The 22,096-nt window shown below is 49.3% G+C and overlaps 1 protein-coding gene across 2 annotated transcripts in view; it reads right to left on the minus strand.

The window, feature by feature from the left end:
- LOC125944847 (uncharacterized) overlaps window positions 1-22,096 on the minus strand; it is a 202,653-nt gene that overhangs the window by 41,140 nt on the left and 139,417 nt on the right. For both annotated transcript variants that reach the window (XM_049666215.1, XM_049666214.1), the window contains one exon: window positions 2,784-2,957. In XM_049666215.1, coding sequence (XP_049522172.1) covers window positions 2,784-2,957 — 174 coding nt within the window. The remainder of the gene's footprint in view (window positions 1-2,783; window positions 2,958-22,096) is intronic.

Consider the following 22,096-nt stretch of genomic DNA (forward strand, 5'->3'; position numbering starts at 1 on the left):
AGCTGGCAGTCGTCGTTCGATGACTCGATCAAATAGTTTTCCTAGACAGGACGTCAAAGCTTTAGGGCGTAGGCTATTCTAGGATGGGGTTTGGGAATGAGGGTGATGCGTGCATCTTTCCATTCTTTGTGCATTTCTTCAGTTTCCCAGTAGAGAGAGTTTAATATTTGAGTCAGATGATCAAGAGTCGGGCCATCTAGGTTTATAAGTATACTATTGGTTATCTTGTCTTGACTTGGGGCCGTGCTTATGCGCGAGGATTGTGCTGCCTTGAAAGTTTCGGCCTCTGTGATTGGAGCGTGTAGTACCTGCTCTGGTTGGCCCTAGGAGTAGTTACGTGCTGGAGGAGACCAAGCATCGTGCTATCCTGTGTGTCTAAGTGCCTGAGTGAGCTCTTCATCCAACCCTTCAAAGGCGTCGATTATCTTCTTTACTCGGTGCTCATTTTCTGTTTTGGTTTGCTGTGGATTTGGTTTGCTGTGAAAGTTAGGGTGTTTTGCAAGGAGTTGCAAAACTAAGCCCAGTTATCGTGTTCTAGTGTGCTTGCGTATTTGTTGGAAGCCTGCGGTAGGGCTGAGAGTCGCTGTTTTACTATTTTGATTAGTTTGGGCGGTTGCCGCGCTTTGCTAATTTGCGTTTTTCATCACATAAGATTAAGAGGTGGCGAGCTACCACTGGTTTTTCCATTGTGTGATTTGAAAGCTTTAGAGAGCTTTCATGAGCCTCCTCCTTAATCTGTGCTATAACGTCAGTTATGCGTTGCTCAAAACAAGGCTACATAAAGGTGTTTTTCTGAGCGTGAAAGAATCCCGCGAATACACGCAAAATTGTCACTCGACAGGCCGCTCGAGGCACTTCACCAAAAGACCTCTGGTGAAGTCTGCTGGTCTGACGGCTTCTTCATGCCATTAGTTGCACGATGTATCGCCCTTCATCCCACAGCATCGTTGCCTTGCTCTTGCTCTTAGCCGTGCTGACGTTCGAGCTGGTAACTTCATCGTCACGGTTAATGATTTCTAGTGCATCTCGTCCAGGGGTTTATCCAAAATATCAATTAGGGGCGGGGGTGTTACCAGAACGCCTGGGGGGGAGGTTCAAGGGGCTCGCCCTTTTCTTACCACGCTGTTTTATTTAATTATGCCTGAACGCTTCTTCCAATAAATGGTGACGGAAAAGCTGCTAATTACCCGAAGTACACTAATTAGCCTTTCATGCAGGCATATTCAACCACATGGTACAGGGGAGTTCGTGCATGTCGAGTTGATGTTGTTGCGCAAAAAGAAATGCTACAAGGTGGAGACAGGTGGTCACAGACAGGCGGGCACGAAGGAACGCTCTATAGAAGGCCAAAATGGGTGCCTCATTTTGCGGATTTTAATTTCACTACCATATGTAAACACTCATAGCATTCTGCCACCACGTCTGAAAATGTTAATAATACAAGGAAGAGCGTTTACTTTTCATTTAATTACAGAAGGTTTGTTCTTTTTTTCTATGCAGAATGAAGTGAAGCAAATTCCTCATGTACAAGTCTTCAAAGAACTCAGTTCAGACGTTTTCAAAACTAAGTACAATATCATTTTACACGAAAAAAAAACTAAGCAAAATAGACACGGCACTTCCATATACTTTAAACAAAAGGACTAAACTATAACAAGTGGAAAAATTATACAGTCCAAAAAGTGACACTGGTTTCGGCACAAGAGATCTAGTGTTGATAGCGGTACATAGAGGCAGGTCCAGTGCGACGGAGCGTATACGGCCGAAAATAGGTAGGGCCACGTAGCGTTCACATCCGCGAAGAGTAAAGATTTTTAAAGCGATTGCCACAGTGCATTGGATCAGTGTAATTTTTTCCCATGATGAGTGCGTGTCTCTAAGAGGGGAGGGGGTAATCTGGAATAAGGGGGAAGGGGTGTCGGGATTCTCCTGGGGGAAGGTGGCGGCGGTGTTATGGGGTGTTGGGGGGTGTATATATCCCCGATCTAGTCGCCACAATTCAGGTGTTCCAAGAGTTCGTTCTCGTTGTTGAACTGATCATCGTCACGGGCGATGAGTAGGGCTGTTAAATCGGTATCCAAGAAGGCAAGTGTCCATGAGGGGACTTTCACAGTGCAGACTTCAACTACCTTGAGTGCAGCAGTATTGATGCCAGCTGAACTTTGCCGTCCTTGTAATGCGACCTGGGCCTTAGGCCAACAATATTTAACTGGGTGCTTGGAGCTGCCAAAAGAAAATTTTGTCAGGCACTGCTTTCCGAGATTTGACAGGCGCGGTTGATCGCTAAGGTCTTGCCTTATGAACGTTTGTCCACTTTCGGTGCCTAAACGCAGGCGAACTACTGTGCGTTATTGTGAACTGTACAACGGCTGACGAAATAACACCTTTCAATGCGACGTGCTGCTTTCCGGTGTCGTGGTCACCTCGTTAGGACTGTGGAATAGCATGGCATGTTCAGTAGTATGGCTACGCTAGGTCGCGTGAAGACTGCTGTTTGCCAGGGATCGTAGAGAGACGATACGTGCTTTACTTTAGGGCACCCCAGCAACCTAAGCAAAACACCCCTCATTGGCGTGTCTTCAGCTAGACGGTCCCAGTAAATCCACGTTATTATTTTCGTGACGATGTTCACCTAGGTACTATTAATTTCATAACACAAATTTTACAAACAATTTCGCTCATTGTGAACATTCGTGATGGGGCATTACATGAATGTTATTTTCGTTTGAACAACGTTTTTGTCTCTCACAAAGGGAAAAATAACGTTCACTTCAATCACGTACCAGGATTGCATTGTGATACGCAATCAAATCGCGACGAATACACATCTTTGTGGTTTTGAACAATGAGAGTACTTTCGCACAGTCCACTTGATGAGTTAAATATAAAGAGAATGCGAGTTTCGTCAATGTTGGCATCAGTGTAAAATGGCTGGTCTGGAGTTCTGCAGCACTTTTCTGCAAGAGAGAATGCGTTCTAATTAATAGGCGAGCATGTTACACTGTCAAACATCGGTAAAAGTCACCAATATCATATTAGTAAGCGTGAAGGCAGTTTTTCGTCCGGCTGCATTTCTGTAAAGTTTGCCTAGAGCGCATACTTTTTCTGGGACACATACGAACTTTCATAACAATTACTTAGCTTTAGGCGCGCAACACTAGCTATAGCAAACTAAGAACAGCAGAGACTGATGAGCAGGTCATTGATTTAAGATCGCAGTGTTCTTCTTTAGTTACTTTGTTGTTGCAGATTTTTTCAGCTTCGAGGAGTTCTCTCCATTAACGTAATTGAATAAACTATCCTTCAGTTATATGGCGTCTCGCACTGCCACGAAATAATGACAAAGTGCCGTACACAAGTACCACGGTCGCAGGGTATTAAGAACCTGGGAATCTTCCACCCTGTCACACAGCACAAGTGAGAAAAAGCTAGCAAGGGGAACTACATCTGCACTCTTGAAAAGTTTCGAGTGTCTCGGTGTGCAGTAACTCGCAAGTAGAACGACCATCGAAAGACATGCGAGTTCGAGGTAAGAGCTCAGACGTTCTCTGGACCCTCATTTCTACGTGGTAAATTTATGCCTACATAGTGTGAAAACGTTGAAGTTCAACAATGTTCAAATTCAGCCACAATTAACGCTCACCATCACATACAAAGCTCACTTGATTGAGGGCGAAGGACACCGGGCGACCTTCGCCTATCCAGTTAGGGCCCATTCACGCTTGCGACTAGGCGAGGTCGCGTTGCCGAGTTAGTCGCAAAGCGACCAGTCGCAAGTAGTCGCAAATGGCCGCTTTTCTCGAAAGGCGATCGTTTCGGGCCAGTCCCTCGCTGCTCGATTTTTCAGTCGCGCGACCGCAGTCGCAGAACAGCTGAACCAACCAGATGCGAAGGAACAGTACGTCCGTATACACTGACGCTTGTTTTACGCGGCGATGACATCGCAAGCAGACGTGAACATCATATCGCGGTACATTTCGGTTGAGCGACTCGTCGGTCGCATTTTCCGGCGTGAACATCGCTCGTCTTCAGTAGCTTTCTGGTCGCCAGTTGCAATCGGTCGCGGGGCGTCGTCTATAGTCGCAAGTGTGAATGTGCCCTTATTCTCGCATCAGCGCTCGCTTGTTATGGCCTTCAATCGTCTTTTCGGTACATCGTGGAGCCTCTTCGTGGAGTCTTCATTGTGATGTGAAGCAGCAAAGTGTGGGCTGAATGCGGGTGTGCGTGCGTGCCGATTTTCGTACATAACCACGCGACGGTGAAACGGGTAATGGTCGGTAGATACAGCCACCGCCGGCATGAAGCAGGAACGCGGTAATGCTCAATATGTCCCGCGGTTGTGAGCGTCAACAACACTGAAGCAAAACTGAGAATGACGAAAATAACTTTTTAAAAGCTGTGCTGTTTAAGCCGGGTGTAATGTGTATGCTAAATCAAAAAAAAAAAAGATACCCCTCACCAACCGAGCCAGACCGTTGCCTAGACAACACTCGCGGAGCGGCGGGTGCTTCGCCTCCCCTCCGTGCCGTGCTCATGCTGCCTTGGCATGGTTCGTTAAGGTTAACGCTTCGTGTTGGCTAGCTAACTTGAAGGATCCTTCAGGTAGCCTCGCACGATGGAGTCTGATGCTTCAAGAATTCGACATCCCCGTCATTTACAAGTCTTGGTGAAAGCACTCTGACGCCTACTGCTTGTCTCGCGCCCCCGTCGAAGCCCCGCAAAGGACGACCAGGATGACGACACTTTCTTGGGAACAAAAGTGCTGACGAATTCACCGAATAACAGCGAGCCGACCCGCAACTAAGGAGCCTTGTAGACTACTGGAAAGCAAGACCGTCGTTGTGCCGAAAGTGTTGAGGCGAGGATTGGCGTCGTTCTTATTGCAAAATGACATTATCCTAAAGAGGAACTTCTCGCCACTCCGAGCTAACTTCCTCCTCGTGGTACCTTCAGCACTGCGGCCAAAAGTTCTGCAAGCTCTCCATGACGACCCAACGGCTGGACACCGATTTTTCCCGCATGCTCGCGAGGGTACAAGAAAAATACTACTGGGCCGCGATTTTGTAGCGATGCTTTATGACTTATTTTAGAATAGTCTTATCATCCACCGCTCACAGCCGGCTGATCTAGTTGATAACGCGAGCGCACCGTCGCTTTGACCACTGACAAAGCGCGATAAGCGCGAAAAGGCATTATTACTTTAAAGTCATCGCTACAAAATACCGGCCCTGGCCTCGCCTCATTGCCGACGTCGGCCATTACGTTACGTAAAGACATGTCGAGACTGTCACCGACGCAAAACACCGCCGACAAGGCCATCCGGACTTGTGCAGCCGATCGAACCACCTCGCCGACCGTTCCAGCAGATCGGAATGGACTTACTGGGGCCTTTCCCGACGTCGACGGCCGAGAATAAATGGATCGTCGTAGCTGCGGACTACCTCACCCGCTACGCCGAAACAAAAGCCTTGCCCAAAGGCAGTGCCGCTGAGATAGCCAGATTCTTCGTTGAGGACATCCTCCTGCTTTAGGGTGCCCCATAAGTACTCATCACCGACAGAGGTATGGCCTTTACGGCAGATCTAAATGAAGCGATCCTGTGACACAGCCAGACAAGCCATCGCCGGACCACCGCCTACCACCCGCAGACGAATGACCTCACCGAGCGCCTAAATAAGACCATCGCTGACATGCTGGCAATGTACGTCGACGTCGAACAGAAGACGCGGAATGCCATCCTTCCGTATGTGACCTTCGCACACAACACGGCCGTGCAAGAAACGACGCACATGGCGCTGTTTACGGCTGGTCTACGGAAGGAACCCGGCAAAAACACTGGACGCCATGCTACTGGACTTAACCGACGAAGACAATCTCGATGTTGTCATCTACTTGCAGCATGCCGAAGAAGGTCGACAGCTCGCCCGCCTGCGCATCAAGAACCAGCAGAGGACCGACAGCCGGCACTACAATCTTCGACGACGCTCCGTTGAGTAGTAGCCCGGCGACCGTGTTTGTGCCTGGACTCCAATACGCCGACGAGGACTTAGGGAGAAACTGTTACGTCGCTATTTCGGACCCTATAGGATCATACGACGTTTTGCCGCACTGGACTATGAGGTCGTGCGAGACGGCAATTCACAATCACAGTGGCGCCGCGCACAGCCTGAAGTCATCGACGTGGTTCGTCTTAAGCCTTTCTACGCCAGCTGACCAACTTAGGTACTTTGTTGCTTTGTTATTGTATTTTTTTCTTATTGCGCTTGGTTTTGTTTTCGCTTTCCTGTTTGCTTGTAGCATCGGGACGATGCTTTTTTAAGGGGGAGGGTATTCACACATATACGTGTTTATATTTCACCGGTGACTGCTTTTTACCGGCTAACAGATGTTAAACATTATCGTTAGGCACAGGACGCGCCTGCACATATCGGAAGTTTCACGAACGTTATGGGTACTTCTATCCGTTCTTTGTTGTCACCGATGCTTATGTAATTTGATTGCATAAGCGACGTGAATTGTCTAGTACTTTCTAAAGACACGCGGGCACCAGGGAATAATCTGGAACCTTCGACGACTTAGGCATAAACGCCGACGCATTTCGCCGCTGATGATATTTCGACGATCGCCGAATGTGCTCGCCGCTATCGTTGTGCATCGACTGCAACATGCTTTTGTGGACACAGGTTCGCCCAATAAAAAAGTCCTTTCCGTCATTCACAGTTTTTCGACTGTTTCTTCAACGTGACTACTACGTGAGGATATTTATACACTTCTATTTTTCTCTAGGCTTCTGCGGATCTATTTTCTTATATGAAATAAGAAACGTCGGCAAGTATCGTAATACTGGTAAGTGAGAAGACGCGGTGATATCAAAAATAATTTTTCACGCAGGAAATCAGTTTTCTCAGATACCCTATATCTGAAAAAAAGAAGAAAAACAGCAACAAATCGGCACCTTACATAGTTTGCGACTCTAGTCAAGTCAATCAAAAGTTGTGACGCAAATAAGTTAAGCAAGCCAATCCAATTATCAAGATAAATCAACTTTGAAAGAAACACCACAATCGAATATGTTAATTAGTATTACGAACCTACTACATCACTTTCATTGTTGATCTAATCATCTGTATTGAAGTATTTTTGCTGCGGTGAGCTCATGTATAATGGGGGCTGCACGCTCGTCATGCTGCAGTTATTATCCGGATAATTACCCCTTGGTGTCTCTGAAGAAATAGCCGCAAACAATGTGATTTAACGAATTATTGACCTAATTAAGAAGGACGGTTGTTAAGTCTTTTCGATCGCTGTAATGACACGTTACCCCATAGCCGAAGAAACATTTTTACAATGGAAGGAAGGTCTTCAACATGATTCATTCCTGCCCTCAAAGCACCTCATTGCGTCCGCTGTGGTTGCCTAGTGGCTATGGTGTTGGGCTGCTAAGCACGATGTCACGGGATAAATCCCAGCCGCGGTGGTCGAGAAGGTTGCTTTCGCATTTTTATGAGGGCGAAATGCGAAAGCACACGTGTCCATAGATTCAATTACATGTTAAAGATCTTCAGGTGGTCCAAATTATTCACCCACTACGGCATGCCTCATAATCAGATCGTGGTTTTGGTGCGTAACACCCCATAATTTAATTTTTTAACATCTTCGCGGTTCATGTTTTACGCTACTTCAGAAGGCGCCTTAGGTTCCTGTGCGGACGTGCGTGAGCTTCGCTCCGCGAGTGCGGTACGAACCGCGGGTTCTTCATCGTCCCCGACGTGCCGTGCATGAATTGCGCGTGCGCAAGAACTTCGGCCATCACCTCCAGGCTTGCTCTTGGATTCTCCGCAAGCAATGTGCTCCCCGGCCTGCTGGAATCGCACGCGCCCGAGTGTTTTGCTATTTACACGTGCCACGTGTTCACCGTTGTACGTGCGCCTCGTGTGTCAGGTGTCCGCGCTCCGCGGGTGCGCGTCGTACTCGCACCCGGTGTTGTACCACGTGCATTTTTGCACTACGTGAGCAACGGCCTTCTCTGGTGCGCGTTCTCGCGTGGTGTTTGTGCAGCGTTCTGTAGCCCGTTCCCGTGTTGCGCCGCTCCCACACGACATGGCGGAGTTCGTGGCTCCCTCCTGCCGACCTCCTCGCAAGAGACAACGGTGCTCGGCAAGTGCGAAGGTCGACATGCCGTAGTCCTTGAGCGCAATGCCGCACGGGCAAGGGCTGTGGACATCGTCGGCCAGTGGTTGGCAAGGCGCGGCGCGGCCAACCAGTGCCGATCTGCCTCGGCTGCCCCTGTCACCGACGTTCCGGTCCCATCGGGAGAGGTCCCAAATGCTCTCCCCCTGACCAATCCAGCTCCCGCGGCACTGCAGCCCACTGAAACCTTTGAGCCAGTAACGGTGAACCTCCCCGTGACCTCAGACGAGGTAGACATGGACGAGTCAACCTCCTGGAAGCGTGGCCGAGACAGCGAGGACAAGGTTCCCAAGCAGTCGCAGGGCCTCGGCGCCCTTCCCGACTCAAAGCGGAAGCCGTTGACTCCTCCATCCGGCTCTGCTGCTGGCGAACAAGCTCCAGATGCAGCGACGGCGGTGACCAGCGCAGTGGGGCCTGCAGCTACCACGCCTACTGCAGAAAAGACCGCATCACTGCTGTTCCTGGGAGGCCGGCTACTACCCCTACCGAAGTTACTGTTTCCCAGGAAACGGCAGAACCTCGCCAGCACCTCACTGAGAGGTGCCGCAACATACTGCAGCTGACTTCCTGAAAAGGAATCAGCGGCCAGCCACAAATGGGGCAACGAAAAAGCAAAAGAAAACGAAAACAACAAAGGCCAAGCAGTCCCCTCCAACTGGCGCACCCCTCCCTTGCTGGCTCCCGCTCCTTGCAGTATGCCTCAACTTCTACCCCAGCACCCTCCCTCCCCCCCCCCCCCCCCCCACAGCAGGCTGACCACAGACAGCCGATGCCTGAGGCCATGACCAGCCGGGCGAGAGCCCACGAGCCTGCTGGCAGCACGCCTGAGATTGCTGATGACTTCAGCCTGCTGATGTCGCGCGCCGCCCGCCGTTGCACCAGAGCCACCGTGGCCCTGGCTTCAGATCTTGCCGTGGCAGGAATGGTCTTGTTGCGGCGCTCCGAGAAGGGCGGCTCCTTCGCGAAGGAATCGCGCCTTGCACTGGCTAGTGCACTATCGTCTCTCCAGGCAGTGACTGCGGTGCGCGTAAATGCAAAAAGAAATGTGGTTGCCGCAGACGCAGCGATTCAGAGCAGCCTCGATGTGTTGCTGGCCACCGCCGAACTCCGTGGCATCCCTGTTGTGGCCCGCACGCGGAGAACATGGCTTGTTCACGGAGTCGATGGAACACACAGCGAAGCTGAGCTACTGGAGGGCATCCAGAGCAGCATTCCCGTCCTTGCAGCCACCCGACAGGAGAGCACAGTAGTCATCCGGTTCGCCGGCCAGCTGCCTCCTGTAAGCGTCAGCATTTTCAAGCTCCACTTCGCAGTGCGGCCGGCCCGCCCCCGTACGCTCCAATGCCAGCAGTCTGGACGCCTCGGCCACGTGGCAGGCACATGTAAATTGCCCAACTGCTGCAAAAACTGCATCCGCATACACAGTAAAAGTTTTTACATCCAAAAGGGTGTAAAAAGGGTGTATTTTAATTTTAACACCCTTGCTTACACCCTTTCACACCCTTCTGTCATTATTTTACAATACTACACCCTATATATAGGGTGCGTGCATCTTTTGCACCCTCCGATTGGCACCAAGGGTGTTTATTTATGCTCAAGAAGGGTGTAAGTGACGCACAAATATGTATGCGTACACACATGTGTACGCATGCGTCTTCGACAAAGGCTATATATAACATGCCCAGAGCATTGGTGATAATAAAGGCGCTTTATTCGGTAATACAGTATTCAAGGCAATTCATGTTAAGTGTATCGATCGTAAAGTATTAAACTCCATCTGTATTTATCGCAATCGGCTAGCTTTCATTTTCAATTTAAAGAGCATGCGGTAATTACAAAATTAAAGTCAGCCTGTACGCAAAATGTACCCACTAAGTGCGAACTTGGTGAGCGAATCAAGTTTTTAAGATATTCCTTCTAAAAGAGCTTGCATGACGTTCTCCTTTCTATTTTCGAGAAAAGCTTTTTGGTGCATATATGTGGAACACCAGTGCATTATGCGACACTATTCAGGTGTATATTTTGCGAGGCTGGTGCCGCTGACAGCATTTCTGTCAAATGGCTAAACTTCACATATTGTCTCGCTTCAATATTGAAATAAAAATATGCCCTATCAAAATAATAATGAAAAAGTACTTTTATGGATATCAGTCCTCGTCAAATATACGTTATAACATTGATAAAAAGTTATGACACAACTCATTATTTACCCGTTCATTACATGCACCAACCAACCCAAATTAGCACTACACTAGACAGATTGCAGTGCACTGCATTGCAACACAGGGGCACTGGGGTTTGCCATCCCCTGTAGGAAATCGGACGCTTGTCTGGTTGACCTGCTTGCCTTTCCTCTCCTTGATTTTTCTATCTCTTTGAACAAACTGCACTACCTTGTCGAAGAGGAAGCGTTATCCTCTTTCAGAGTTAAATTATTTGTCCAGCAATAATTTTACTGTTCCAGCAACTACAGCATAATCTGGAAAAAGAAACCGAATCTGATTTGTTCTCCGTGCTCACAGAGCGCGGCACCAGGTGGCACCGTGCGCTGCGCCTCCGGTCTCGAAGGATCTAACAAGCGGTTGATGCAGCTGCGAATGTGTAGTCAGTCGGCTTTTATCGTTTTATGTTGTGCAAATTGTTAGTTCACCGTAAATATGTCTTGATTTGTACTCAAGAGTGGAGCAAGGCCCCAAGGAACAGAGATTGACGCAACGGGAGCGAAGAACAGAAGCGATGGATGGTTACGCTGGTTGACTCTCGGCATGTTCAAAATGGCGAAGTTCCTAATTTGTCGCTGTGTGACGTGCGCGTGTGTGCTCGTGATGTGCCGTCATAGCGCGGGGATATTTGTGCTGAATGTGTTTCACTTCGTCTACAAAACTCTGCACGCAATGGCATCGAAGAAGTCGTGTGTTCAGGTGCACGTATGTGCATGCTTGGATGCGGAAAGCCTGCCATCAACGTTAATGCTCAGCTCAGCCGTGTTGGCTCAGCGCTACCCCCTCAACGGATGTTCAACAGTCTACGCGCTCGTAACTTGCTCACGAGGTAAGCCCGTTGTCATCTTGTTTGTTTTATGGTATGTGGTAAGCCGGCGTCGCGATCAGAAAGATTGTTTAGAAAATGCCAGTAAACGGCGTCTTACGGCAAAAAGGACGCGTGAATGGGAAAAAGGATTACGTTCGGGGTAGATTACTCGTTGGCGTCACATATTCTCGCACGGGCGCGTTACGTCGGATGGACATACTCACGTCTGCGGCGCTCGTGCTGTATCAGTCATGCCGGATTATATAGCTTTCTCGCGCCTCTACCTTCAAAATAACATCACTGATTTTCCCGGGGGAGCAGTAGGGGCCGTAGTGGAGACCGGGGCTACTGTCCTGGAGCAGTATTTTCGCGCATGCCAGCCATTTCGTATGTGTTAAGCTTCTCTGAAGCCTAAATTGTTTGCAGTTAAGGCTGCATGACATTATACTTACTTGCATAAGTGTCACAGCTGTCACCCGTTCGTCGTCGGGGCGAAGTCAATCGACGGGGTATACAAGCCGGTTGGTTGTTCCGTATGCTCTCCGTGACCTTTCAAAACATATTAACTCAAAGAAAATGCCTCAACTGCTCCCCGGGAAAATCAGTGATGGTATTTGAAGGTAGAGTGCCGTAAGACGTGAGAAAGGTATAATCTGGCATGGCTGACCCGCAGGCGCGGGAATGGCTGTCCGAAACACCGCGCCTGTGCGCGGAGAATAGGTTACGCCAACGAGGAATTTACCACGTTTGATCTACATGGTAGTGCGGACCCCTCGATCGCGATCGAAATTTTCTGTGTGACAATTATAACCTCTTGCTTTGTGATTGCTATATTCAGCACTTTTATAAAACAAAGATATTGCTGAATCAAAGGTAAACAGAGGTTTTACAAGTAAAAAAGAACAAGAATTTTGTGCAATTGTATTGCACATGTCCGTGTGATCATTGAAGCTAACACGAATTGTCCTCTGTTTACAGACCTCCTTGCTGTTGCAACTCTGAGGATAATTGCTTGAAATGGGAAGGAACAACCAGCAGTGCCAGCGCGATTTGTACATGAGGACGTAAGTTCCTTCACATTTTTGTTAATGAAATCGGATCTAAACAATACCCGCCGGGGTGGCTCAGTCAGCTAAGGCGTTGCGCTGCTGAGCACGAGGTCGCGGGATCGAATCCCGGCCTCGGCGGCCGCATTTCGATGGAGACGAAATGCAAAAACGCCCGTGTGCTTGCGTTGTAGTGCACGCTAAAGAACCCCAGGTGGTCAAAATTAATCCGGAGCCCTCCACTACGGCGTGCCTCATAATCAGAACTGGTTTTGGCACGTAAAATCCCAGAAAGAAGAAGAAGGATCTAAACAATGCTGTAATTCCTCAAATGGCTTCAATCGTAGAAACAGTTTGGCAACTGTATACAGATCCAGATGCTTTTTTTTACAATGGGAACTGAGATGCTACCTAATTTCACCAGCTATTTATTCATTTTTATTTATTCATGCTACCGGTAAAGGCCCTCACAGGGAGTGTATTACAAGGGGGGGGGGGGGCGATACAATCATTAATAAGTGCTGTACATATTAGGAAGAACAACAACAATACATGTATAAATAATAAAAAACAGCAATTAAATCATAAGTCAATATACAAAACGTAAGGATGAACAAACGAACAATTTTGAATTGCTCTTGCACTCGATGTGAGGAGCATCTATGCTGCAAAATTGACCTTGCTTGGATTACACAGGTTATTCGAATAATGCTGGGTTGTGTTAAGCTTCTCTACAGCCTAGATTGTTTGCAGTTAAGGCTGCATGACATTATACTTGCTTGCATAAGTGTCACAGCTGTCACCCGTTCGTCGTCGGCACGAAGTCAATCGACGGGGTATACAAGCCGGTTGGTCGTTCCGTACTCAAGCGAACAGAGTGAAGAGTCAGAGTCGGGAGTAAACGAAAACGAAAACATATTTATCGCCAGATAAGTATACACAATTAATAAAATAAAATAATCAAAAAGACAATACAAACACACCTGGGGTGCTATAACTAAAATGATTCCAAACAGTTTTGATTGCAAACTCCTGACGTCAAATTTACGTAACCACCAACGCAAGCATCGGGCGGTGACCCGCAGCGTTGTCTGAACAACCCAATCAAGCACTCTCCTCGTTTATAGGAGGTTACCTTTGTTTGCTTTCAAAACCAATAACATTGCTTACACTCAGCGGTTTTTCTTATCTAATTGGCTGACAAGAGGAGCACGCTCTAGTGGAGAGGGTTTCGATGGGGCCCAGCCAGCACAGTGAAAATAGATAACCACATGAAGAGGGTGGTGCCGGCTTCTCCGATTGGTCCGCTTCGCCTTAATTAGCTTGCGGTGGCTGGTCGAAAATCGCGGCGGTGTGCAACGGAAGAATAAGAATGCTGCTAAAACGGATCCTCAGCAAGGAAGAGTTGCAAGAGTGATGTTGTATGCATGCCAAAAAGGCTCGATAACGTTTTACTGATACACAAAAATGTTTATCATGCGCGAATAATTACATGCTCAATGGCAGGTGCGAGTAGCGAGAGCCTGAGTGATCCTCGGGCAGCAATCTTTTATTCCTTTCGGAACGCGGCAGTCTGTGGCTATTCAGAGAAATTTTCAGTTTTGTTCGGCATAATACAGCATTTTTTTCGCGTACACGTCACTTTGACGTGGTGAGTTTTCGCGGTTTTGTGAGGTAACGTGACAGACAGGCGAAGTGGGCGTATCCAGAAAACATTGGATAATAGCAGAGGGCTAATGGTGAAAAGGCGTCGAATCAGGAATCACTATTTTTCTTTTGTGCGGTTTAATCATGCATAATCAGTGTGTACACGTTATATCAGATGGGGAGCTGTCGCGGTTTTCGTGACGTCACGTGACAGACAGGCGAAGTTGGGAGTGGCTCGAAAATGTTTTGACCAATCGTGGAGGCTGATTGCAGAAATTGGAATCAAAACAGTTTGGAATCTCTACGTTATAGCGCCCCTGAAACACAATGATGACGGAGAAATGTGATGAGCAATTAACAATACATATACATATGAAACAGGGCGCGGATCAAATATACAAGAATAACAACTAACAGCAATTCACTAAAATGAAGTTCAAAAGGAAACGATGTCATACGCGTGGCCGGGCAGCAGCTGGAAGACCATAAACCGTGAAGTCGGTGCGCGGAGCTTTCCCGAAGAATGCTGGCGGGCCGATCTTGCTGAGGTGGCTGCAATTGCTGGGCTGGATTTCCCGGGAGTCTAGATTTGACGTCTTCTCTCCAGCAGGTTGAGCTAACTTAAGGCGATCTACCGTGAGCTTCGTTGCAGACGTTGGTTTGTAGTCTCGTACGTCAACTAGTTCCTCGGAATTCCGACGTGGCCAGGCGGCCCAGGAGATACTGGACGGCACTAGCCCCCTGATGGCTTCTCAGCAGCACATAGGTTCAGCTTGTAGACTAATTAGCTGGGACCAAAACTTGCACTTAAATAGCCTCTCCTTTCTCTAGTTCACTATGTAGGGGAACTGCCGGTATGCAGAGTTCACCTAATTAATTCATGACTCCTCCCAAAAGTCTTGGCCATGCCCCTTTCAGCGTGGACGAAGGATGGTAGATTGCCCTCTCTCCAAGGTCGAGCCCTGGCACTGCATGCACCACACAGACGCACACCTCTAGGTCCGTTAATCGGCGTGTCGATGTCTCGAAACGAGATGCCACCCCGTGGGGCCACGACGTTTTTGACGCCCATTAATCGGCCTGTCGCCTTCTCGAAATTATACGCCGCACAGTGAGGACACGACGTATTTTGGCGGCCGTTAATTGGCGTCAAAACCACTGGAAATCTCTCGAAAATCTGCCGCTCCGTGACAAAAAGCATAGAAACCCCTTTATATTGTGCTTACACAAAAGCATTATTATACTTTCATGATCAATAAGCTTTCTTTGTTGTCATTGCAGGACGGTTCCACTCACCCCCTGTGTGGTGTATTCTGGCCACAACCTGGAACAGGCAGAGTTTCTCCACCTCTGTGTCGACAAGGAGCGGCTGTTCATGGTCAAAAATGCGGAGGAAGGGGTCATCGCAATCATGAGTGCATTTTTTGTATTGAACATTATATATGGGCCTAAATACTTCAACACCAGTGCAGTACTGGAACGATCGTTTTTTGGTTTGAATGTAACAATGCCAAGTGGTTGTTACAAAGTTTGTGAACAGAGTTGTGCAGGCAATGCGACACCGAGGTTCATGTACATTACCATATGAATGCTAGCCTGACAATTTTGTGCAATAGCTTGAGCAATAGTTTAGTGCAATTTTTAATGTATCATTTTCTTTCTTTTTGATCACGATAATAGCATGATCCAGTAACTTCTTCCGCTGCCTCTGTGCCAACCACATTATCTATAGACTGCAGCTTTTTTTGTTCTGATGACTTGGCAGACAATGTAATAGTGCCCAAGTGTAGGTCAGCGAAAAAGAAACGTGGTGTACTGTAGTCTGCATGGATTTATCGAAAACGTTTGCTGGGTGTTGCTATGTGCTGAAAAGAAGATTACAATACGTGTAGTTCTTATTAGGTCTGCCTTAACATTAATGTGTGTGAAACAATTGTCAGCAGTCTTGTACAAAGATTATAGCTTGCTTGCTCTTCCTTAACATAGTTTGTTTATGAAACCTATTTGCCAGCCAGGGAACAATGTCCCAGCTTATAAGTACTGCATATTACAACTGTTAACGTTTGTATTCCCTTATAGGGCACATCAAAACTGGCAGCCAGTGCTCAACTTTTCGTAACATGCTGCTTGGTCAATATTTTATATTTTGCGCATGTGTTGCATAGTGTAACCTACCCAATACAAGTGAACGTTTTTGTGGTTTGACTGTCCTTTTATGTACTATGTTTTATGTTTATGATGTATAACTTAGCAACTGAGGCCTGACATACTAGTCAAAACGCAACAGAGTATACAATTTTTATAAGGTTTTACAAGTTTTTTACAAGTTTTGGATTGTAAAAAATGTTGCATGGAACAATTATCAGGCTGAAGTACTGTTACATTGTCATGAATACCGGCAGCCTTTGCTTAACTTTTATGAATCTGCTGGCAGGCTGTAGTATCTTTAGCTCGTTTATTTTTTGTACATGTGTTGCCAATGCTTCATCCGAGTGAAAGGTAGTCGCTTATATACTACATATACTGGTGTTTCTACAAAGAATTTACGTAATATTTAAAAATAGCCGTTCTGAAGTACAAGGACGGTTCGTTAGAAGAGATGCTGTCAGTGGTGCCGACCATGTGTGGATGGTTGATTTCTGGTAATTAGTTGCTAATTAACAATCTAATATATCTTACTTTTAGTTTCAGCAGACTCATTGTAACTAAGAAATTAAAGCAAGCTCTCTGCACAAGACATGTGAACTTTTGGATCTGGAAAAATACAATTACCCGCAGAAGTGTGGCGTGATGAATTTAGGCTGTCTGAGCACGTGAAACTAAAACTGAGATGCTGCTGAAACTCAAGGCAACATTTTGCTTACGTCGCCCAGCAGCGGGCTACCAGCACACTGCACGAATCCCTATTGCTGCCCACTGTTGCGTGATGTGAGCAGAACGTCCCCTCGAAGTGCGCGTCTTTGTGCTCACAGCAGCCTCAGGTACAGTTTCGCGTGCTGTGATAGCCAAAGTTCATCGTGCTACAGTTGTGTGGGTAATTGCATTTTTTCCAGATTCTAAAGTCTATATGTGTTGTGCAGAGAGCTTGCTTCAATTTACCGATTACGATGAGTCCACTCAAACTAAAAATTATATGTATTTTATTTTTGTTATTTAGCAACTAATTACCATGTATCACCCATAACCTCGTGGTCGACACTGCTGGTGGCATGTCTCCAAAGGAACCGTTGTTTTATTTCAGAACGGCTGTTTTTACAATCAGCAATGTGTTTGTAGAAACACCCTTACAGAGTTGTGTGATATTACTGTTGAACAAATCTTATTGTGTACTCAGGTGAAACATGCACAGATGAAGAGCAGATATATACGTGGTGTCACCTCTGTTAATGTACTATAATTGTTTTGTGTGAAGGCCACCACACAGTTTTTTTTTGCAAATGGCTGCTCTGCTTTTACTCACTCGTACTCTCACTTGTACTCAGTATACACTTATATTATACCACAGATATACTGTGATCCATGTGAATTACTGTGATCAGTTGCAAACTATATTGTTAACTGCAGCGATACTTTACAAAAAACGCTTGTATTTTATTGCTCCTTGCATGAAATAAAATAAAGTTCATTCACATTTTATTTTCAAATCGTTACATATAGGTCTCATATATATGCTTCACCATTTAGTTAAGCTTTGCATTTTTGTACAAATGCAGCAGTGACTTCTTTTGCATGTCCATGGAGTGAAGCAGAATACATATTAGCCAGAGATCTAAGACATACTAAATGTGATGTTTTTGTGTGTGTATAGTGCATGTGTACGATACGTATAACTTGTGTTTCAGTTGTGTAGCTTGAGCAGATTTAAAAAAAAAGTGATACATCTCCGATGACTGAGACCGTGATGTATATTGAACTCCTGCATGAGACAACATGCACTTTTCAAAGCACGGCTCATGGAATAATATTTTAAATCTCCACATGCATCATACATATATATTGTTTAACTATAATTTAACTTAAAAAACATTTAAGTTCAGGCAACTGTAAGCAATATACCATAGGTCTCATTCATCCATAAAGTGTTCCACTTTAAAGCTCGGTTCAAGCTATGTGACTTCTGGTACAGGGGCTGTACACCCATCTGGCACCCTCCACAGTGGGTGTTAAATAAGGAAAAATAAATGAAGGGTGTAGCTGCCACCCTTCGGTGGGGGTGTTTTCACAACACCGTACAGTTTCTTTACATGGGCACCCTTGTTTTACGGTGTGCCGAAAAGGCACCTTGTAAAATAGGTGCTAACTTAAACCCTTAGGGTGTCGTCTCTGCGACAAGCCTATTTACACCCTTTTTGGTGTAAAAACTTTTACTGTGTACACCCGGCTACAGAACTCTGCAGAAACCAGGCCCGCTACACCAACTGTGGTGGCAACCACCCTGCCTGTAGTCCTGCCTGCCCCAGATGCCAGGAGGAACGCAAGGTGGCCACCATTCTGGCGACTTCCTCAGTCCCGCTGTCCAGGCACGCAGTCCGGACGATGGTACGAAAGGGCACCCTTGTAGCCAAGCCAGCCAGCACCTATGCTCAACATGCTGCTGGCCCCTGGAGACCAGCCCCCCCCCCCTCCCGGCACTCCAGTGCAGCACAGTCCTTGGCGACTCCTGCCGCTGACCCGAGGGACGCCATCATCGCCTTCCTGCAGCTCACACTCCGAGCAGTGGTGAGATCCTCCTAGCATACAGCCCGCTAAAACCATCTGCCTCCGGGCTGGGGAACTGCAGGGAGACAATAACCACCATGGCTAGTGGCCGAGGCAACAGCCGACGCCCTCGAGTGCTGCAGTGGAACGCGAGTTTACTGCGGCGACGGCAGACGCCGCTGTATTTACACCTTGCGCAGGAGGTGTACGTAATGGCTGGAGCTTTACGCTCGCCAGGGTATGTGTGCCACCTAAGTACCACATCCTGTGCCCTAGACACGTGCACCGAGGCACCCCACCGGACGGCAGGCCATGTCCAGGGAGCTGCCCGATGTGCCGTCTACGTTCGGGCGACTATCCCCCTTGCTGTGGTCTCTGTGGTTGATCTGGCCGGTGGCGAGATGGAGTGCTGTGAGGTTACTGTCCGCATAGGCTCGTGCGACACCACAGTGACCAGCGTATACTACCGCCCCCGTCACGCCTGGGATGCCTCCAGCTTCCTGCCGCTGGCAAGCCGCCTCGGAAAAGACTTCCTCCTGTGTGGGGTCATGAATGCCCACCACACAGCCTGGGGGGGAAAACGCTGCTGCACTCGTGGCAATGCAATCGCGGACATCAGCCTCCGTGCAGGTCTCCTGATCCTCAACACAGGAGCGGTCCCCTACGTCCGACGAGGTGTGCGCACAGCCATAGACCTCAGTATCGCAACTGTACGCTGTAACCTCCTGGCCAGTCTCGCCTCCCGGCCACCTCTCCTGCCCCCAATCCTGCCAGCATGATGAGAGGAGCAGCCCCGCACACCGCCTACCACCTGGACTGGACACTGCAGCGTGGTGGCACAGTGCAACGAGCTATTCCAACTCCATGAGCTGACCAAGGCCTTTGACCGTTCCAAGCGGCGCAGCGCCCCGGGCGCGGCCGGGATAACCTCCAGATGCGCCGCAACCTGGCAGACGCAGAGAAGGCCTGGCTCCTGGCCTGCCTCAACGCCGTCTGTACCAGTGGACAGCTCCCCGACTCATGGCTCACTGCCATTGTCATGCCAATACTAAATGCACGAAAGCCAGCCACTGCACCACCGTCCTACGGGCCTGTCTCCTTAACATCCGCTGCCTCCTAAGTCATTGAGGCCATGGCACTAGCCCGTCTGGTGTGAATCGCCAGGGTGCTGAACTTCTTATCGGAGCAGGATACTGGTTTCCGGAACCGCCGCTGCACAGCTGTTTCCATCGTCGATGCCGTGTCGACACTGGAGCAGACCAGGAGCGAGGGCGAGACAGCTCTGCTGGTTCTTCTGACTTGCAGAGTGCCTGCGATGGACTGCCCTATCTGGTGGTGATGCACGCCCTCGATGCGCTGGGGGTTTTTGGGTGCATGGGGCACTTCGTGCGTGCCTTCCTATCTGGCTACTCTTTCCGCCTATGTGTAGGAAATGCAGAGCTCCTTGCATCTGGTCACGGCAGACGTGCCTCAGGCATGCGTGTTGAGTATTTTTCTAATAAACGTGGCCCTGGCACGCCTGCACGCCTCGTGGACGAACGGTGCACGACGCATTCTCGCTGCAGTCCGCACATGCATCCAGGAGGCCCTTAACGCCTCGGTGGGCCACCTTGCTTCAGTGGGCCTCCAAGACCAAGGCCCTCCCGGTGCACCGCCGCCCAGCCACCCGAGGGAGCGCTGCCTGTCTCAGCATAGGTGGCACCAGGATACCATGGCAGAGGACAGTGACATACCTTGGTTTTCAGATTGACCGCCTACTGACTTGGACTCCCGCTGTGAAGGCTGCGGTGGTGCAGGTCCAGAGGGTCCCCAGAGCAGCAAGTGATATTTTTCTGAGGGGGCGAGGATGCTCGCCATCCTGGGCGCTCCGACTGCATTCAGCAGCCGCCACCTCCAGGGAGCTCTATGCCCTGCCACTGATCACCCTCTCACCAACCCGGCTGACACGTCTGGAACAATTCCACTGGCGCTTCATCAGGAGTGTGCTGGGGCTGCGCCGGTCTTCACAGATATCGGCCACGCTTGCAGAGGCGGGAGCGTGACCTCTCTCTCTCCTCCTGCAGCAGCGTGTCTTGCTGCACATTCACAGGCTGGTCCACGCCCCTGACGAAGAACCCCTGCTCACCCGCCTGGCGAGCCGACCCTCTTCCAGAATGGGGAGCCTGGTCGAGACCTACCAGACAGTGGTCGGCCAGGTATCTCCAGCGCTGCGACTTCCACCAACACACCAGAGGCACTTGGTCATCGGCACCTCGCTGGAGGGACACTCCAAGCGCCGTTATTCCAACTGCACACTCCTGCAGGTGGCCACCTCTAAGCTGGAGGAAGAGCTGGCAGGGAGACTGCTCGTATTCATGGACGGCTCCATCCTCCCCGACACCGGGTCAGCCTGTGTGGCCCCCGCGCTCGGCAGGACATCGACATGCCGACTTCTCTTCTCGGCCAGCTCCACCGCTGCTAAGATGGCGGGCCTTCACCTGGACGCAGACCTGCTGGCAGCAGACCCTCCTGGAGTACCTGTGACGGTGGCCAGCGACTCAAGAGCAGCTCTCCAGGCCGTGTGTCTCCCAGAGAGGGTTGGCATTGGTGCAGCCCTCTTGGTAACCAAGCTTCACGCCCTCCGCGCAAGTGGCACCGATGTGTCGTTGCACTGGATCCCAGCACGCGTGGCAATCCCGGGCAGTGAAGAGGCAGTTGCCTTGGCAAAGGAGGCACACGGCATGGACACGGCAATCAGCCCAGCAGTCATTGAGTCAGACTACTCCAGGAGCACCTTGCAGTGACTGCTGCTGAGCTGTCACCCCGACGCACGCATGGCGAGGCGGAGTCCCCCGACACGGCTGTCGGACCGGGGACTGACACGGAGGGAGAGATTCCTCCTGCTACGCCTACAGATTGGCGGCTGCTGGACAGCCGCCCGGAGATTCCGCCTGCTGGAGAGCCGCCCGGAGGCTGCACACAGTGTGAGGCAGACGAAACACTGGAGCATCTCCTATGTTTCTGCCCCGCACTCAACCAACACCGAGCCACCATGGTGACTCAACTACGATGCGTGGGCCTGCCTTCAGCCTCCAGCACGGACCTGCTGTTCCCAGCCCGCAGCCCCAGCACGGTATTCAAGGTCGTACTCTGCTACCTTGCCGATTCGATGCAGGCTGACCGACTGTAAGGCACCCTGCCCGAGACGATGACGACTACCCTCTCCCTTCCCTTCTTCCACTTTTCCTACTTTTTATGCCCCATTGCCAGCCCCTCAGATGCTGAGCCGTGCTCCCTATAAGGGCTGCAGAAACATGCATCTTTTCTCATTTCCTCAACCTCTACTACTACTTCCTTCACGTAGCCAGCGCTTTGACAGCGGTTGTGTGCGGTCACATAAACAACCCGCACAACTGTTGTCGACGGCGGCGGCGTTTCGCCCGCGTTCGCACCGAACGAGCGCAGCATTGGGGATGTGTTCATGAAGAACGTGCCAACCTATGCCG

Source organism: Dermacentor silvarum, chromosome 4 (assembly GCF_013339745.2).
Source record: "Dermacentor silvarum isolate Dsil-2018 chromosome 4, BIME_Dsil_1.4, whole genome shotgun sequence".
Classification (NCBI taxonomy): Eukaryota; Metazoa; Arthropoda; class Arachnida; order Ixodida; family Ixodidae; genus Dermacentor; species Dermacentor silvarum.